Source organism: Xiphias gladius, chromosome 12, assembly GCF_016859285.1.
Source record: "Xiphias gladius isolate SHS-SW01 ecotype Sanya breed wild chromosome 12, ASM1685928v1, whole genome shotgun sequence".
NCBI lineage: Eukaryota > Metazoa > Chordata > Actinopteri > Istiophoriformes > Xiphiidae > Xiphias > Xiphias gladius.
This window is the reverse complement of record NC_053411.1, coordinates 4,195,979-4,215,361: the sequence shown is the minus strand read 5'-3', so window position 1 is coordinate 4,215,361 and position 19,383 is coordinate 4,195,979. Positions and strand designations below refer to the sequence as shown.

General features: G+C 42.7%; 1 protein-coding gene across 1 annotated transcript in view; it reads left to right on the top strand.

Annotated features, from left to right (window-relative positions):
- Positions 1–19,383, top strand: part of nrxn2b (neurexin 2b) — a 556,614-nt gene that overhangs the window by 217,825 nt on the left and 319,406 nt on the right. The window contains exons 8-11 of the mRNA XM_040140983.1: positions 6,331–6,769; positions 7,939–8,322; positions 10,683–10,886; positions 14,247–14,273. Of these exons, the coding sequence (XP_039996917.1) occupies positions 6,331–6,769; positions 7,939–8,322; positions 10,683–10,886; positions 14,247–14,273 (1,054 nt within the window). The remainder of the gene's footprint in view (positions 1–6,330; positions 6,770–7,938; positions 8,323–10,682; positions 10,887–14,246; positions 14,274–19,383) is intronic.

Below are 19,383 nucleotides of genomic sequence, written 5' to 3'. Positions count from 1 at the left end.
TTTCAGCTGCAAACTTTAATTGATTGCACAGTGAAGACAAAAGTCAGAAAAGGGAAGTGAATGAAAAAGTGAGTTTTGAGGTAAGGGTGAGATATAGTTGAGACAGAAGGGAATAACTTCCAGTCAAAATCCAGGAAAGAGCTGCTGTTACTGTGAACATCACACATTGGAATTCATGTTTGACCTCCCGTCAAGGGCTTAATTTTTCATTCAGCAGCTTGGGTTTGGGTCAGCACTGCAAGTATTGAACCTTTGTAGTCATGTATAAAATCATAAAATCTTCTTTTCCTAAACCCAAGAAAGATCATTTGCCCGACAGCATGATGCGGTTTCTCCTAATTCCTATGGGCTTACTGCAGATATAGAAATTGAACGGACGATATACAGTATGGCTCTGCGATTAGTACTGAAAAAAAAAAGGAAGGCCCTACTTCGGATCTGCGTGGAGTTATGGTGCCCCTTCCATTTTTGCATGGGTAGCTTCTGGGAGCTCAGCTCGTGTTTTTTTTTAAATACCACATTTGGACTCCTCTTGACATTGCCCTTGAGAAAGTCAATGCCTCAAAACTGGAGATGTTTCCTGGGCACTACCGTGGAGCTGATGATAAATTTCCCCATGAGGATCAACAGAAGCATAGGAAGCAAAAATATATATAATTTACTCCATTTGCAGACTATTTTTACTTAAGGTAATACATTTAAGTCTTTATACCAGACCCTGTTTTAGCTTTCTAGAAGCTTGAGATTAGTGGTTGTTTTTTGTGGTGTTTGAGACTCATGGGCTCAACTTCTCAGCTGGGGTCAAGCTCTAATGACTACATTAGCTGAACTGAGACAGAAAGAGGTAACCACTCAGAACGGCACCGAGGAAACCTCCAATGAGAATAACTGAGAGCACCAGGTAGAGTAGTAGTAGTAGCTGAGAGTAAAGAAGAAAGTGAGTGGTCGGGGGGTAGACAGCGGTGTGTTTCATCCTCTGCTAGTTCAGTGGCACAGCTTGGATTATCAGTGGTTGTATGGTCTGGGGCAAGGCTTTCATGCCGCCACCGTGGTCAAACGCCTTTGATACGCTTGGTCGACGCCCTCCAGGCAGCAGAAATCCAAAGGAAGAGCACAGCAGAAGAAGAGTAAAAAGGCACCAAAAGAGGCACTGAAGCCTTATGAAGTTTTTATTAGCTCTGTGTGTGTGTTGTGTGTGTGTGTGTGCGTGTGTGTGTGTGTGTGCACGTGTGTGTGTGTGTGTGTGTGTGTGCGCGCACTTGTGTGTGTTCAAAGTTACCCACATGCTATGATCATACACTTTGTGATGTATATGTGTTTTCTAGGCTCCCAGTCAGAGTGTTGTGGTGTGAAATTGCGTCCCTCTGCTCCTCAGCCCCCCCAGTCTTGTTTCCACAGATTCCTCTTTTCTGCACGTCGCTGTCTCTCTGCCACAACCTACGCCTCTCCATCTCTCTCCCAGACAGTGACCTTGCTACCGCCCAATTCACACTCCTCCCTCCATCTCAGTCTCTCTCTCTCTCTCTCCCCCCACCTGCTTGTCTTCCCCACTCTTCCCACCTCTCTCATCACTTCTCTCCACCTCCCTCTGCCTCTCCTCTTCCCTTTCTCGGGGGCAGTTTTGTGTAATTAAGTCCATGGTAGCGCTGTTCGTACGCCAGCTTTGCCATCCCGACGGCCAAATTAAAAATTGATTTCTTCGACTGATTCCATGCGCTGGATGAATGCTCTTGCTCTCTTCCTTGCCCTCACTCTCTTTCACTCTCTGTCCCTCCTTGCCCTCCCAACTTCATATTGAAGCTCTATTTCCTTGTCTGCAGCTTCCTCCTAGTGTCATCTTTGTTTGGTGATAAAACTTTCTGGAGTCACCCATCACCCCCACTCATTCCCCACCGACCACAAATCAACATTCATTTAAGACTATGTAGTTGCAAGGATCCTGCTGCAAAACCTGCCCCTTGCCCTTTTCAGTTGTGTTTCCTTATCATCAAGACAAAAAATATCAATACAATATGGTATGTGGTAATGCTGAAAATACATCACAAATTGCCAGTAAATGTCATTAAAGTTGATAGATATATAAAATATTTGTTAAATTAGGATTGAATGGTGGATGGTCTACAAATCTATTGCAACACTTGTGCAAAAACAGGCTTATACTATGTGGTATATGGGCTGATGAAAACATTCACAGTCCCAAGTATATCTAGTAAAAGCTGATTATTTTTAGTCTGCCTATCTGCAGGGTTTTGCATTTGTTGAGCTTCTCAATGATGAAACAAATCAATGGAGTCACCCCTGAGGAAGGCTTTGGCCCTGCGTTAGTCGTACCATTGGAACCGTGAGAGAAAGCACAAGTGGGAGTCCATGTCGGGTCCCCATGCGGCTTGATTTTCGAAAGATGGCTGAAGTTAAGCCAACACAAAAACACCATGGTGCTCTGCTACCCAAGTCAGTGAATTCAGAAGTTGCAAGTGATGATGAAATCAAGAAGGTCAAAAACTGTGTTGCTAGACATTACTAACCCTGCTCAAAATTTCAAAGTTTTGACAGTGGTCTATTTATTAATGGAAAAATGCCATCAAGCTTCTCAGCAGCGGGTAATTTGGATCGTTAGATAAGCTGTTGAGACCTGACCTCCCAATATTGAAGAGGACATGTTACAAAATGTCTATATAAAGCCAGACAGCCTCAGGGTTTCAAAGATATGAAGGAAAGTCATATGGTCTAGATGCTGAGTAGACACATGCATTTATACAGAAGCTGGTCTATCGTCTGGGTCCTTTGCTTTACAAAGGCACAGACTATTTGATACACTTTTCAAAGTGGGCCCTGCATGCCTAACAAACTTTAGTGCAACCATGCATCCCTCTGTCCCTCTGTTACCCTTGTCTTCCTCTCCTTTGTCATTCACCACCATCTTCTCCTGCCTCCCTAACTGCTTAACACCTCTCCCTTGTATTTTCCCACCTTCTTTTGCGTTCTGCTATTTGCCTTTTTCTGCCCCTGGCTACTCCTCTCTTTTTACGGTATTCTTTTGCTAGAGACACACTGGAAGACTTAAGGGACTGTGAAAAGGTAGCTTTTCATACACTTAATGACCGGCTAACGCAGCATTTCAGCAACAAGCGGGATTTGGGCACATACATTAAGACAAACAAGGACAGTAGATTGGATCAAACCTAAAACAAAGCTCTTAAAATTTCACGGGGCTGGTACTTTGGTGTGCAAGGGCTAAGGATTCAGAGATGATCTGAACTGTCTAAGTAATAACAAACACACTTGTCATGTACCACCTGCCATCTGAACTTTTGACCAAATTCTGTTCTCGCTGAAAATTGCACTCTATCAATGGCCAATCACAGCTGACGTTACAGCAAGCTAATTTTGGCTGCCTGCCTTCATTGTTGTTCTGATGTCAATGACATATTGAAAGCTGGAATGATAATCTGTCGTGCTTGTGATGTTTCATATCTGCCTGATCAACTAGTCTGAGCACATTCATGACTAAGAAACCAAATATCAGAGATAGGCACTGGTTTGGTGTTGATTAGTATGCTAAAAGACTTTTTGTGACACCAGCTGCAGCTATTGCTGGTCTTCAAGTAGATAGGGGTTGTTCACTGTCCTATATTGCAGGCAGATGTTAAGACTAAAAAGTCCAGCTAGCGGACTCAGCAATTTGGGTTTTGCATTTAGTTATCAGATTGTTCACATTTGACTTTTAGATTGCTATCAGGTAGTGAGGGTAAAGCTAGAAAAAACCTCATGGAGTTTCCTAAATTGAAAGACCCATCCACCCGTGAGCCATAGTGTATAAGTGCATTTCATGGAGAAAATTACAAGCTTGATATTTGTTTTATTAAAGTGGGTTTTTTGTCTGGATTGTGGTGCTAATTAAAGGTCAAGGGCTCACAGGATACATTAGGATTCATCTTACTAGCTGACCTCAAAGTTATCTGGTACAGCATGTATCCAGCTTTATTTCCTGCCTCATCTTTTCCCTATATGCTGTATGATCCCGCTGTGAAAAATCGGAACACTGGGCTGCATTTTTTTGTAGAAGCAGAGAAGCAATGGTAAACAAAAATAAATACCTGGAAATAAATAAAACAAAAATAAATCTTCTCCTTCCTCCTGTGCCTTTTCTCTCTTTCACCTGCACCTCTTCTCCTAACACCTTAATCCAGGCGAGCTCACGCCTTATTAGCCGCCAGTTTTAGCGTTATCATGGTTAATTACCAGGACTAATCTCTGCTAATGATGACATTATGAGGTGTACAGTACATGTGGCAGCGTGGCCAATGTAGGAGATAAGCAAAGGAGGCTTAAGTTCAAGAATAACCCAGCATATCTGTGTTCTTGTGGTTCGTTCTCTGCCTGTACGTAGGTGTGGTGTTTGACAGAGAGGACAAGAGAGAGGAAGAGGCAGAGAGGGAGGGGGTGTGGATACATCTGGAAAATAAGTAAGACTGGAGGGCATTGGAAAGAGATACTATGAAGACAATGGGGAACGACAGCAGCGGATTGGTGAAATTAGATAGTCAAAAACCTATATAGTGAACCACATTGCACAAGGTGTGCTTTTCAGTGGTGGAAATATGAAAACAGACCAAATGCAAACAAAAGCAAATGGTGACTTAACACACAGATAATTATACAGCATTCATTTTTCCCCTTTCTACTCGGGGTTAGTAGTAATATGCAGGTATTGTCAAACTAGATATGGATTCTTAAAGAAGCAAGATGTAGAAAATCAGTATCAGTAGTATCAGTATTCCATCGGTGGACCCAGATATCTAAGTTGTGCCCTTAAAATTGAACCTTGGAAAAAAAAAAAAAAAAAGATTTTGAAATTTTATGTTGGCTATTGTCTCAAACAAGTTTCAAAGCTCTCTGCTAGTTGATGTTAAAAGTCTACCAAGAGGAATAGATACTGTACCACTTGCATTCGAGAAGGAAGGAAATTAATATAAAACCATATGGTATGAATTACAGTTTGTAGTTAACAGACTAAAGCATGGAAAACCACTGATACGGCCCTCGCCTTTATTAATGGACAAGCTAAGCTCTGAACACATGAGCAGGCAGCTCCTCTTTGTCTTTACTCAGTGACAGTTCACGTTTGCTGCTGGGATCAAACCTGAGACTTCACGATAGCAGAACAATCCCCTTGATCTCGTCCCCGCGGCAGAAGCAGAAAACAAAGTGTAAAAAAAAAGTGTAGAGAAGTCATTTTCCTTTCTCCATTACCTGTAAGCACGCATGTGTGGGGGTGTGAGAGAGCGTGAAGAGCGCTCCAAACAGGAGAGAAAACACACACACACACACACACACACAAACAAAAGCAAAGACCTCAGCTGCTTCACGCTATTACCTTGAGGACGGCCTCTCAAAACGCTACAGAGGTCTACGTCTACAGAGTGTTCGGCAAATAAAAGGAAAACTAAAACTATGAAAGACAAGCATAATTTACTTTGCCTTTAGCACTTAATCCATTATGAATGCACACAGTGAAGAATAGACACACACTTTGAGCTGAAACAATAGAGCCGTATTTCATCAAAGGCTGTCGGAGCCATTTGCATTAAGGATGTAGGCAATATTCACTTCTCCCTGTGTCTGGAAATCCCCTGGAGCCTTTCTAATTTTTATTTTTCCATTTATTGTGCATATATACTGACATTTCTGAGCTACAGTTCTTTGTACAACAACAAATAATTTGTACACTTCGTAGATTTGACCAAGAGTTTACATGATCAGAGCTTGATGCACATAGAATGTGGTGCACCTGCACAACCCCAACACTCACGGACATGAGTAAATTTAATGAAAGCATGGCCCGGGCAGCTAGGTGGCCCTGACTGGTTGCTCACTGATTGAATTTTTCAAAGTGTGAAGGATTTCCTTACCAAATCATTGAACATCAGTAAACTGAGCACTCATCTGACTTAAATTTCTTGTTAGGGGATTGTGGCTTGGAGCTTGAAAATCAGCTTCTGTAGCACATTTGTATCAGTGTTGGTTTCACGTTGCTCCTCAAGAGAGAGTCATGTATTTCAATCATGTTTTGATTAATAATTTTCCCATTTTGACAAGCTTTCGCAGCAGCCACTATAACTGACACTTGAATTTAATTTAGGCAATTAGAAAGCATCTGCAGGCTCGGGATGTTCTTGTTGCAGCCGCATTTGGCTTTAAGTTATAGAAAAGTTCATTTTTAAATAATAATCCAATTCTACATGCCGTATTTCAATCGACAGTAATGCTACGAACCACTATCATACAGAATTATAGTTGTAACCACTTGCTGTCCTTTCTGCTATCCAGGTGGTGTACAAGAACAATGACTTTAAGCTGGAGCTGTCACGGCTGGCCATCGAGCGTGACCCTAAGATCACCCTAAACGGTGACCTGCTGTTCCGCTGCGAGGACGTGGCAGCCCTGGACCCCGTTACCTTCGAGACCCCCGAGTCCTACATCTCCGTGCCCAAGTGGAACACCAAGAAGACGGGCTCTATCTCTTTTGACTTCCGCACCACCGAGCCCAGCGGCCTCCTGCTGTTCAGCCACGGCCGCCCTCAGAGTCCCAAAGAGCAGAAGCCCGGTAGGGAGCTGAAGACAGATTACTTTGCCCTGGAGCTGCTGGAGGGGTATTTGTACCTGCTGATCGATATGGGCTCTGGAAAAACAAAACTGAAGGCCAGCAGCAAGAAGGTCAATGATGGTGAATGGTGCCATGTAGATTTCCAGAGGGAAGGGAGGAAAGGTGAGGGCTGCTTTAAACTTGTCATGTTGAGAATGACAACTCATTTAAACTTTGTGTTGTTGGATAATCATATTTTTCATATTCATTATCCATATTTTGTAGCCAGTTCAGGTATTAGTTTCATATCAGATTCATGTCAATTTGCAACAGATATCAGATACTAGATTTACGACTAGCATTTTACAAAACCACAAATATGCATGTGGACTCCTTATTCTTAATCTTTTCATACTTTATGTGCATTTTGTGGCTTCTTTTAGGCAGTAGATTGGATGGGTTCACTGGAAGAGGAAGACTCAGAGAGTATCACAGATTAATCAGTCGCAGAAAAGCAGACTGACTTGACTTTGACATATTGTAAAACCGTCTAGCTCTCCATGCTAGCATGCCAAAACAAGAGCTAAGAAGTGGTTATACACACTATTAATGACACATCTAGTGGTGTTTGTTCACATACGTTGATTTTTCATACCAGTGTGGTGTGTTCTAATGCCTCTGCCTGTGTGGGGGAGCAGGAGCATCATGCTTGAGTGTGTGGTGTCTGATGAATGATCTGTAGGTGGGCAAGCACCTTGGACATTATATCTCACCCCTAATGGCGTCTTATGATGAGGAAGGGGTGTGAATGACTGTCTGTGTGTGCGTGAATGCACGCACGTGATCTCACTGCTGCTCCTGCTGTAATTGGCTTTTAATAGAAAATTAAGACGGAGTCGTTAATCACAGAAAGAGAGAGGGCCTTTTGTTTCACCCACTCCCCACTGCATCCTGCTTCCCTTCTTCTCCATTTAGCCTATTACGGACGCATTAGAGACACACACATACACACACACATACACACACACACACACTCTCTGTTTCACGTCCCTAAATCATCCACTTACTGCCCCTCTCACCCATCCATTCACCTACTTGCCCATTCACTCATCCACTTGGCCTCCTAACCACTCATCCACCTATCCAGACCACACGTCCTGAATCATGTGCAATGGCTCTTTGAATTGTTAAAAACACGCTTTCTGTCGCTCACTAAATATCAGATGCATGGAGGACACAGACAAAAATACACAAAATTCGCACCCCGTACTATATGCATTTAATGTAGCTACAGTCAGACCAATATATCCAGTGCCAGTATACAATATCATACTTGTGTTTCTGTCTTTTAGGATCTATTTCAGTCAACAGCCGCAGCATGCCCTTCAGCTCCCCAGAGGGCAGTGAAATCCTGGACCTGGACAGTGACATGTACCTGGGCGGACTGCCTGAGTCGAAGTCGGACCTCATCCTGCCGCCAGAAGTTTGGACAGCGCTGCTCAACTACGGCTATGTAGGTTGCGTCCGCGATCTCTTCATAGATGGCAAGAGCCGCGACGTCCGCCGCCTGGCTGAGATCCAGAGTGCGCTGGGTGTCAGCAGTTTCTGCACCCGTGAGCTGCAGAAGCGCTGCAGCAGTGCTCCCTGTGGCAACGGAGGTCTGTGCAAAGAGGGCTGGAACCGCTACATTTGTGATTGCACCGGCACCGGATACCTGGGCAGCAACTGTGAGATAGGTAAGGAGGGTGATGGTGAAGAGAACAGGTGACTGTAGGGGTGTAGGGATCAGGACTTTCCAATCAGGACTTTGCTCGCAATAGTACATAATTGTGTTATACACAATTCAGAATAGAAATACAAGTGTACCCAAAAGAAGACACACAAGTGACACATAAACCTTTCTTTCAGTGAAGCAAAAAAAACATTTCTCCTAATCAAGGCATCATACACGACAGTATTTTAGCGTGCAAAGGGAATCACAGATGGTCCCAGCATGAAACAATAAAAGCGTCTTAAATTCCATCCAATAAACCAGTGCAAGAAAACAAGTGTAGAATAAGCATTTCTGCATATTTGACAATGTGCTGCCTTGTATTTGAAACGACCAAGCAACTGCTGTATAGTAGGAGCAAGAGCTCCACGGGGAGCTGAGTGTGAACCAAATGACACCGAGGCTGGGTGACATTAGGGCCCTCTGGCTGGGAGGGGGGGGCAATCGAGGCTGAAGTGTTGACAGGCTGGCAGCAGCGTGGCAGAGCAGCCAGGCCTTCTGCCACCATATGTGCCAGTCACGCAAACCCAGGCGGCGCATACACCACAATGATGCAAGGTGAGCTAGTCAAGTAGCACCCCGTACGCCTGATTCATCCCAATTAGCCGCAGACACCTCACTTCATGGTTTGTCTTTTGCACGTCCGTGGCTGTGAGTGAGCCATGACAGTATGGGATTTTGAGGGACAGGGAGGGTAATGAGGGAAGGAGAAATTGGATTCAAATCAGGTCAGTGGAGGTGGAGGATGAAATGTCTTCATTCTGAAGGTTGATATTTTAACAGTTCAGTCTCTGGGTGCTCGAATGACACCTGCGGTTTCAGTGATGCTCTTCTGCCATCTGGTGGAGTCCTGTGTTAGTGCGGGTCGTGGCAGCGAACACTTTTTCGAATAACCAGCCACACATTTCTCTGTATCAGTAGACTGACTGCATAGATCAACAGAGTGTATGGACAGTCAATGATATTGTCTAGAGGAAGAAAACCCAGAGGATATTACATGATTCCTCCAAGCCGTATAAAATTGAAAGCAGTGATGATGTTTTGAGCAGGGGTTAGGGCAATAATGAATATTCTTTTTGAGCTATGGATTGTTTTGACTGACAGAATGATGCTACATTTCATCTCATTTTACGTAAATGGGGTCTTTTTCAAACGAGGCGAAACGCGTCGGTCCGGTGTGTATGGATCTGTGTCGTACACTTTATAGATACTACTGCTTTTACAGGTCTGCCCACCCACAGCGCATCTTTTAGCATCCTGTTGTGGCGCGCTACAAAACCCAAATGTGTGAAGTACCGTGACAGTGACTCATGTTAGCCTATGGTGACACATACTGACCCACACTACAAAATAAGAGCAGTCCTCGGGGATCTGTCACTCTACACAGCAGTCTATTTATGGCATGGCTGATTCTTAAGAGCATAACCACACTAGGTTTTACCTAGTGTGAATGAAGACGACTCGGAAACCAGCTGCACTTTCGTTTTTTGACATTTTTCTAAGCTTGAGGAGAGTCGGGTTTTGGATTTGTTATGAACATTTCTTGTGGTTTCCTTTTCTTCTTCTCAGAATGGATGTTTTCACTTTGTGCTTCTGGTGGTAGATGTGTCATCTGATGACAATGTAATGGGCATGCCAGAATTCCTGAGCACATTCTTCACACTTGCAAACATTAGCTTGACACAAGTGAAGACATAATTATATTTCTCAGGAAAATGACATGGCACACAACACAAAGGTGCAATTATGGAAACACAAAAAGAGACAAAGGCCTAGAGATGCAGTCTACATGCTGTCATCTGACTTTTAAACCCTCTTACATGCGTGCGAAATGCAGCAATGATTGATATTATGTTTTAAACGGTATGATCCCTGTTCAGTTTTCAGACACACATGATTTAGAAAATCATTCTCGCCGAATGTTGCCTTGAAATTATCTTTTGAGATATGACATGCAAATATACTTATTTTGACAAATGGTGACTTTGTATTTAGTTTTGAAATGGTTAAAAGGCAAAAATAGAAGAGGGAAACTTTATTCTTAGCATATGGCTACACTTTTTTTGGTTGATGTAATGAGGCAAATTTAAAAATTCATGTAGTCTAAATGTCGTTTGAACTAGATCTGTTTTTTTTCAGTGTCATTTATATTGACACTGAATTTTAAAAATGCTTTCACTTGGCTGTTAATATTGGGATGTCATATGCAGTTGAAATCCATGCCTAGGTCTGGGTTCATCTCTCTTCCCCTCTGTAAGGATTCTCTCCCGTGTTATGACTCACCCACTCTGTCACTCTTCCGCCCTCTCCTTCGCCCCTATCCAGAGGCGACGGTGCTGAGTTATGATGGCAGCATGTACCTGAAGATCATCATGCCGGTCACCATGCACACGGAGGCCGAGGATGTGGCCTTGCGCTTCATGTCTCAGCGGGCGTACGGCCTGCTCATGGCCACCACCTCCAAGGAGTCAGCGGACACCCTGCGACTGGAGCTGGATGGAGGCCGAGTCAAGCTCACCGTGAACCTCGGTAGGCCACTGCGATTGATCGCAGATGTCCCTGCTAACCTTTCCCTTAGCATCCCCTCTCTCCTCATCTTTACACTGTCTTTTAGCATAGGGTACTGCTGAACTTAAAGGGGATTGTTTGGCATTTTGAGTTTAACCCCATTATTTTTTTCCAACATCAGATAGTTGGGTGGGAAAAAAAGCTTCTAAATTTGTCCCTCAGTTACATCGGATTTGTTTCATATGATAGATTTCATTTAATGTGTACAGTTGGCAGTCCAGTAAGCTAACAAGCTTACCCATCATTTCCCACCGGTTTACATTAGGAATACCAAAGATTTAAAGGCTATTTATCTGGGAAAACTGAGGTACAAATACAGAAACTTCTCCTCCACAAATTGATAAAGTGCATGCTGCAAGAAGATAAGACAAAAAAAATGTTAAGTAAAATGTAAAGGCATCCCCAGAACAGTCTTTTTGAGCACTGAGGGGAGCCAACCTGCAGTCATTTCTGTTCCATATTCTTTGACCCCTTGTCCCAGCCCATCCCCTCTTCATTCATTGTCTTCTTTCTGCTCCCCGTTAAGCCCCATGCCTCCTGCTCCCGTTAAAAAGCTCCATCTATAACAATATCCCTGGCCCAACCCTGAGCCTCAACCCACTTACCTGTCTCTAGAACTTCAAGGTGGCCTTGCTCCTGTCTCGCTCTTCCTCATGGTTCTGCTCTATTCCATTTTTTTTTTTTTTTTTTTGGAGTTAGCTGAGGGGCTGGTTGGCTCAACTTCCGCCCAGTAGCGATGCTAAGAGAAGACAGGAATCCTCATCATAAGTAATGATGAGGATTGAGTTCAAAGAAGAAGTGAATGTAAAGAGGTCTGATAGGCAATCTTAGTGCGGAGAAGGACAGTGAAATTGTAGAGTAAAGTTTGTAAGATGGATGCTTTCATAGACAGTAAATGCATTCACTCTAATAAGTGGCTGCATGAATGCAGACCTTTCGAATTTCATTGCAATAAATATTAGTGCTCTGTGGAAGAAGAGTATGACCTTGCAGCTCTGGATGCTTGAGGTCTGTCCTGATCCTTTGAAGGAATAGACTTTTAGCTGTGAACCAGGAAGAGCATGACAGAGGTGCACCCTGAAATATGGGAGTTTAAAGCCACCATAGAGACAGGAAGCGGGCGGTAGGATAAACGAAGGTGGCCCTTCTCTTTTTCTATTTCTATCTCTCTCTCTCTCTCTCTCTCTCTCTCTCTCTCTCTCTCTCTCTCTCTCTCTCTCTAACTCTTCTATCTCCTTCTCTCTCTCTTTTTTTTCGGCCACCCATAAACACCCCACCTGGCCAGGTCTCAGAAGATGGAACTTTTCATCCCTTCAATGGCCTGTATGTCTGCGGCCCTCGGATCAAACAGTCAGCGAGACCGGCTCGCAGCTGTAGCTGTCTGAGGTTGCACACACATTTGTACTTACTCTACACATGGCCACAGCTTGATCTGTCAACAGTCCCCCACCCACACACACGCTTGCAGCTAATCCATAACGGTAAAGTCCTCACATGAATTTATAGAAAAGTCCCGTTTCTCTGTTTTTAATTGAGCGTAAATGACACCTCAAAAAAGTCACTCTGTTGACTGACGCTGCAGCTCTACTCAGGATTTTCATAGTTCCTTTCCAGGGAAATGAATTTACAGCTAAAAGGAAATGTGTCCCTTAATCAGCACGGAAACCTCAATATCTGTTAGAGCCATGTTAAGATAATTAAAATCCTGCTAATTAATCACAAAGAGAGGCTTTAATTGGACAGATGTAGCGCTAATGATATGTATTAGTGATAGATAATGATAATGCTAAGTCTGCCACTCTAACCCTGTCAGGTGACAGCTGGCACGTCCTGGTTTAACACCAGCAGACTTTCTTTTTATTGATTATCAGTAGAGAAATTCCGACTGTGTAGGGCCGACTTTTACATTTTCCAAAAAGACTGCACAAACGTGGCTCCTGTGCCCAATTTCTTGTATTTCAGAAAACATCCCCGACTACCAACAACCAACATACAGTATGTGGCCCGTAGATACATTTTAATGGAGCTCCATTCGTATTACACCAACACCTCTACAGAGTGACGCCGGTCCCTGGCTGTTTGTGTCCACTATTCTGTAGCGGTTGACAGCTCGAGACCACAACCCAGCCACACTGCCACATGCACATGTAGATTGCATCCACTAGATGGGGCAGGGCAGTAATAAATAAATTCTAAAATATGTTGTTCTGTGGGGAATAACAATTTGACACTTCAATGATCCATGTAAAGGAAGTCTCTGTTTAGTAACCAGAGGAGGGGGGCTTTTTAACCAACCTGTGGCACCACTTTTAGCAAATTGCACACAGTAGGGTCTTATTTCTTGGGGTCTGTGTGCATCAGGCGTGAGGTGGCTGGGATGTGCAGATCACCCTTTCTTGTCATTTACGCTGTTGGGTTTCTCAAGCCCAAAGTGCTGCAGAAGGCAAAAGCTTCTCAAATTGCTAGGAAAGGGGGTTGAAGTTAAAGGTTCCAAGGCACTGTATCTGCTCTAGTGACAGCACACCAGATGCGGGCAAAGGGGTATTTGTACACAGTGTGAACATAATGGCTTTGCAGTGTTTATTTACAATCCTAGTCAAGAAAGCCAGCATCTTAAGTTGTTTAGGTCATCTATCTCTACCCAAAACATTTTGTGAGGTTGAAATTATTGGGCTCTATCTGACTTGTTTAATGATTTGAAATTTGAACAGTTGCATCCTTTATTTTGCATTATGAGTATTAGGATTTACAAAGGCAGAAAAACAAACTTTTGATATATAATATTGAAAAAGATGAAAGTGCATGAGAGTTTTGCCAGATGTTATGGTTAATATTTGATGCTCAGTATTTCAGAACTGCACCGCATCCAGATAGAACCTTATAATTCCAAGTACACAATCTGCATTTTTATATCGTCTCTGAAAATCTCATGTTAGGTTTTTATTATGTATTTGTATGCCAGCGAAAGAGCACTTTGCATAGTTTATTTTCATAAACATGAAAAAGGTAGAAGTGTCATCATGCTGTCCTACTGTATAGATCCCACGGTGCAAGTCTTGCCTTCTGCTGTGCTTTTGGGGGTTTCGGGTGGAAGGAGGGATGGATGATGGGACTGATGGAGGAAAAGGGTGATCCTGACTCAGAGTCTGTCCCCGGATGGTGGCCCCAGAGCAATGCTTGGTTGTCTGCAGAATGTACCTTGAAGGATGTAAAATGTCTTTTTTCTCTTTATCCTTTCTCCTCTCTCTGTCTTTCTTTCTGTCTCTTTCTTTTCCCTTTTCTTTTTATTTGAACTCACCATTTCGCTCTCTCTCCCGCCAGATTGTATCAGGATAGACTGTAGCCTCAGTAAGTGGTTCTATCCATTTTTCTGACTAAAATGTTTCTGTCTATCTCATCTTGATTCTGTGCAGTGGCCCTTTTCTGCTCTCTCCTGACCTCATGATGAGTGACACATCTCTCATTACCCACGTCTACGCTCTTCCACATTTTCTTACTTTTCAGTAAACATTGGCTAATTTTTTTCTTTGCCAACCTATTTCCCTCATTGAAATTTTTCAATCCACCTAATTTGTACGTCTCTCCCTATCTCTTTGTGCAATACATGACTTAAGTTCTATTTTTCTTCATTCCATAAGTTCTGTCACTTTAGTTTCCACTTTTCTGTCACAGATTTAATTAATGTTTGACTCGAATAATTATCAGGATATTTTCATCCTGCAGTCCTCCCCACTTGCCAGCTATGAAATTATTTCATTGGCTCTCCCCTGATTATTACCCATTCTATTCATTTTCCCTTCAACTGTCTCCAAAAGCACATTCAGAAAAGGGCATTTTGACACTCCCCTGCTGGATGTTCCTGTTTTCTATCATGTGCCGCTGACTCCCAGCCCCACTCGGCTGCGCACACAGGGGTTGCTTGTTTTCTATGTGGGACAAACTGCAGTCGTGGCCCCCAGAAAGCTAATTGCTTATCCACTGAGAGATGGCAGCACCTGGTGTGTACTTGTTTTCAGAGATAGCTAATGTTCTTCTGCCCCATGCTGACAGAATGATAGCAAACTGTTATTTCTACCATGGCCATTGACAATTGAGCAACTAGCCCGCAGGTAAGTGCTGCCAGCCACAGTGACAAAAATGGAGAAAACCAGATGTTTGCCACCATGCTTGTGTGTCTGTGTGTATGTTAAATTTTTATGATGTCTTTGTGAGTGTAGAAAGGTGGGGACTTGACTTTGATCACCCTCTAACAGCAGATGAGGAGGAAGCAATTGATAGTGCTTTTACATTTGCTTTTTTACCCCTCAATAAAGGTAGGTTTAGAGAATTTGGCCGAATATTTATTGAGTTATTGGTACTTACCATGAGTTTGCAGTCAGAAGGATCAGATTTAGTTCAGGATCAGAGTTTATATTCGGCATTAAGCTAGAAATTTGCAAAATATGAGAGTCTTATTGTGTTGTGGTGAAGGTTACTGTTTAAAAAGTCACTGTAGTCAGTGGAAGGGGCTTCGGTAGAGTCTCACATATGTGTTTGTATGTGAACCAAACTCTACTGTCTGTGCACTTAAAATGCACTAGGACACTGTTTGTGTCAGACCTTATGGAGTGCAATCCAAACCCTTCAAAAGCCTCCGCCAGGCATGGAAGTGGCCTCAGTGTATGACGAATCACCCCACCTATTATGTGTGGAGTCACTGGCATGACACACATTCAAATAATGCTCAGAGGACGTCCATACCCCAGATTGACCACTAGATGTCGTACAAGCACTGGGAATATTTGGTGCTCTCTACGCAGTAGAGAGGAGATGGAGAGTGAAGGTGTTTTGTCTTTTTATCCCACGACAGGGCTCTTAACCCTTTCTCTGTGAGGCTAGTTAGACCTTACTTGGATTGTGCATTATTGTAAATTATATATGATGGTTGAGGTCACAGCAGATTCATATGCTCTATTGTGAGAGATACTTTTCTTGTCTTGCAGATTTTCACAGGTTCCATATGCTGCAAGTCTTTCTTCGTAGAACTAACACCAACTGAGAAAGACCACTTTAGTCATTGTTTTTTAATATTATTATTCAGCTGTTGCGTTTAAATACTGATGTAGTTATTCACTGGTGCAGCCCGAGCAATAATCTGTCGCAGATTTGAAACGCAGGGTTTCAGCATTTTTGTGAGGAATATTTTATTTAACCTTTATATTTCTTGGTTGACTGAGCACCCTTGTACAGCAGTGCCTTGCTTTGTGGCACCTCAGTCACACGCAACACTGTATAAAAAGGTCCCAAAATATGAGTGTGTGAATGTATAAAGGAGAAGCAGAGAGACCAGGATGAAAAGAGATTGAGCGAACCAGGCACAGCTACAAACAACAATTTATTCAATGCCATGAAATATCCTGCTCCAATCCCCCTCCAGAGCCCTACAGTAACTAAAGCCTTGAATTTTGAGTAAGAAAAATCAGGAGTACCAGAGTCTCTTTACTGGCTTGTCCATACAGATATGTTTTCTTGCTCACATTTGCTTAAGCTTTGGTGAAATATATATATACTGGAATAAAATACTTGATCTCTAGAATAGAGGACAAATCAAAATGTAATGTCTTGAGCTACTAGTTCTGAGCGAAATGGCTAACATGAATACAAGGCGACTACTGTAGTATCTCCCCTTTTTTCTGGGGCAAAAGGGGCCTATCTAGATATAATATATCCACAACAGAATAGCCGGATTTTCCATACTGGTCTCCCTAAAGCTGCATATGTGAAAAAAAACCAGCCCTTACTGTCATATTTCCCTTGTCATTCCACTTCAGCACAAACAGTGATCCCGCGGTAGCTTTAACATCACGTGACCTTTTTATTTCTGGACCTTGGAGTTCTTTGCGAGGCTGAGGAAGTGAAGGATCAGCCTTGATGTTTTTTATTTTTTTTATTGCAGTACCTCGTGACCCTGCTCTCCCACCCTAATGTGACTAGATATGATACGGAGCAGAGCTGTAGAGCTCAACTCCAGACAGGTCAGGTTTTCAGGCTGATGATATCTGTTCGAAAGCTGGCCTTTCAGCAACCAACAACACCTTCTCTATGCACTAGATGAGATGAGATTTGGCATGACATATGGCCAGCATGTGGGGCGCGAGTATTCCATCTGCTAGTGTCATGCCCCTTGGCCTTTGCACCTGCAAGTACTAGCTCCGGAGCGGACTGAGACACACACTGTGTCCCGTGTGTATATATAAGAGATGAAAACGAATTGATTACAGTTACAGTATGTAAGCCAAGCAGTTAGCGGTGCATCTCCTGGGTGTTGGCCAATAAGCCAACATTTACGGAAGACCGAAAGGACCTGTTAGGCTTGGTCACAATGTCATCACTGTATTCTGCTAAGTGTTAAGATAATCGAGTTCTGTCACTTTGATGGGATTCCGTTGGGCTCATTTTGGTTTGTCTGCGCATGGCAACGAAAACACTTGGTTAAGGTTAGAGAAAGATTGTGGTTATGGTTAATGAAAAGGTGAAGATTGACTGCAAGTCTGTCTTGGAATGGGAACTTTGGTCTCCCATATGAAAGACTGATGCTCTTCATGTTTATCCACCTCCCTAACCTCCATACCCTTACCTTCTGCCTTGTTACATAAAGGGTACAGGACTCGGTATGGAATGTAAATTGTGAGGTGCCAGCTCGTCCAGTGTGAATTTATGTCCCAGGGTTACTGGGCTGCATAGGAAATTAGTACTCATGCAGTGAAAACATGGTTCTAGGCCAAGAAGACTTGAAAGTAGCAAGTGTTAAAGGCCCTCGAAACTTCTTTCCCCAACCAATCTTTTTATTATGAGCAATATGGTCTGGAACCATTATTATATATATCTACTTGCATGCAGTCTTATACTTCACTGCCTTTGAATACACATTATTTTGTTTTCTTAACACATTGCAGTCAGCTTTAGAGGCTTTAAGATGGAAATTTATGTAGTCTCAGAGCTTTATGCCTTTCAACAAGGTGAACAGCACTTAGAATCTATAAAACATATGATGTTTTATTTTAAACCAGAAAACAGCTACTGACTAAATTAGGATCATCTCAGCACCTAACTCTAAGATTAGGGTGTTTTAATCTATGTTTTTATCAGCAGAGCTTTCACGAAGTACAGTATATGCAAAATCACTATTCATATCACAGGTGTGATATGAAGACATTAGGCAGTCCATCAAAGGAGGCACGACTTCGTTTCATCTTTTTTTGGTTTCTGAGCTTCACAAGCAAAACAGGCTCTTTTTAGTTGAGATATATACCAGATGTGCCCTGGACTGATCTGTGCATGTTTAGAAAAGTACTCTCTTAACTTTTGTTCTTCAGTTTATTCGGTGTTCCTATATAACCTGACTAGTCTGAAAAATCCATCCTTGCGAGAGTGATTCAGAAAAACAGGACAGGGCCTAAAGCTAATATGAGGTTAGTGATCACGGTGATTTGACAAGGGAACTGCCTTCAGCCTTTGTTACACTTTGCCCTTTTTTTATATACACTGTATATTTTCAATATTTATACAGCGTAATGTGAGCAAAAATTGATCTAATCTGCCATTAATGTTTTTTTGAGACTGTTCAGCTAATTTGTTTTGATATCCATTCGCTGATGTGAATTTCTTTTAATCAAACTGGATTTTAAATCAAACCAACCAACTTTGCTCTGCATTAACATCCCAGAAGAATCCTCAGACACTGGAGAGGATAGCATTCAGATTAAATTCTTCACTTGCGTTTATACTGAGGGTGTTAAAGATTCCCAATTTCATCGCCTCCTATCTGTGGACACACAGTAAGACACACTCTTAATCTAAATGTAAGCCTTTTCCAGACTTGAGTAAATGATTATAGCATAATGGTAGAAATCTGCACTACTATGTTCTCAAAGTGTTATTTTTTACAACCTGCTCTGCCTGCCAGAATGGCCGAATCCCATGGAAAGATGCTTCAGTGCTATGAGAATGTTAACACCAGAGGACCTCTAGACCCTTTAAAGAGTAGGGTTAACATCCCCTGAGAGTCTTGTTCTAGCTGACCTCCTGTGGTTTAACTCCTGACTTTGCCGTGTGACGAGTACTTAAAGGGGTATCAGCGTACCGTGACATGACTCTTGGGTGTGGTCAGCGGTGAAACAGACTGTGAACTTTCAATCAGAGAGAGCAGTAAAACCCTGTTTCCAAATAAACGTGTCTTGCCACCTCGGGTAGAGTGACCCAACACTTTGTAGCTTGACCAGTGGTGTGAGATAGCGAGTGCTGCTAACCTTGCACATGTGAGTAAAAAACGAAACCTGTGGTATCAAATTAATTGCAAGAGGCAAACCAAGATAGGGAAATCAATCCATTTGGTAGCATGCACAAAATCCTATTGATTTCCACTTAGTAGTAACTAAATACCTCAGTATATTTTTCGAGTGACCTACTCCCTATCCTG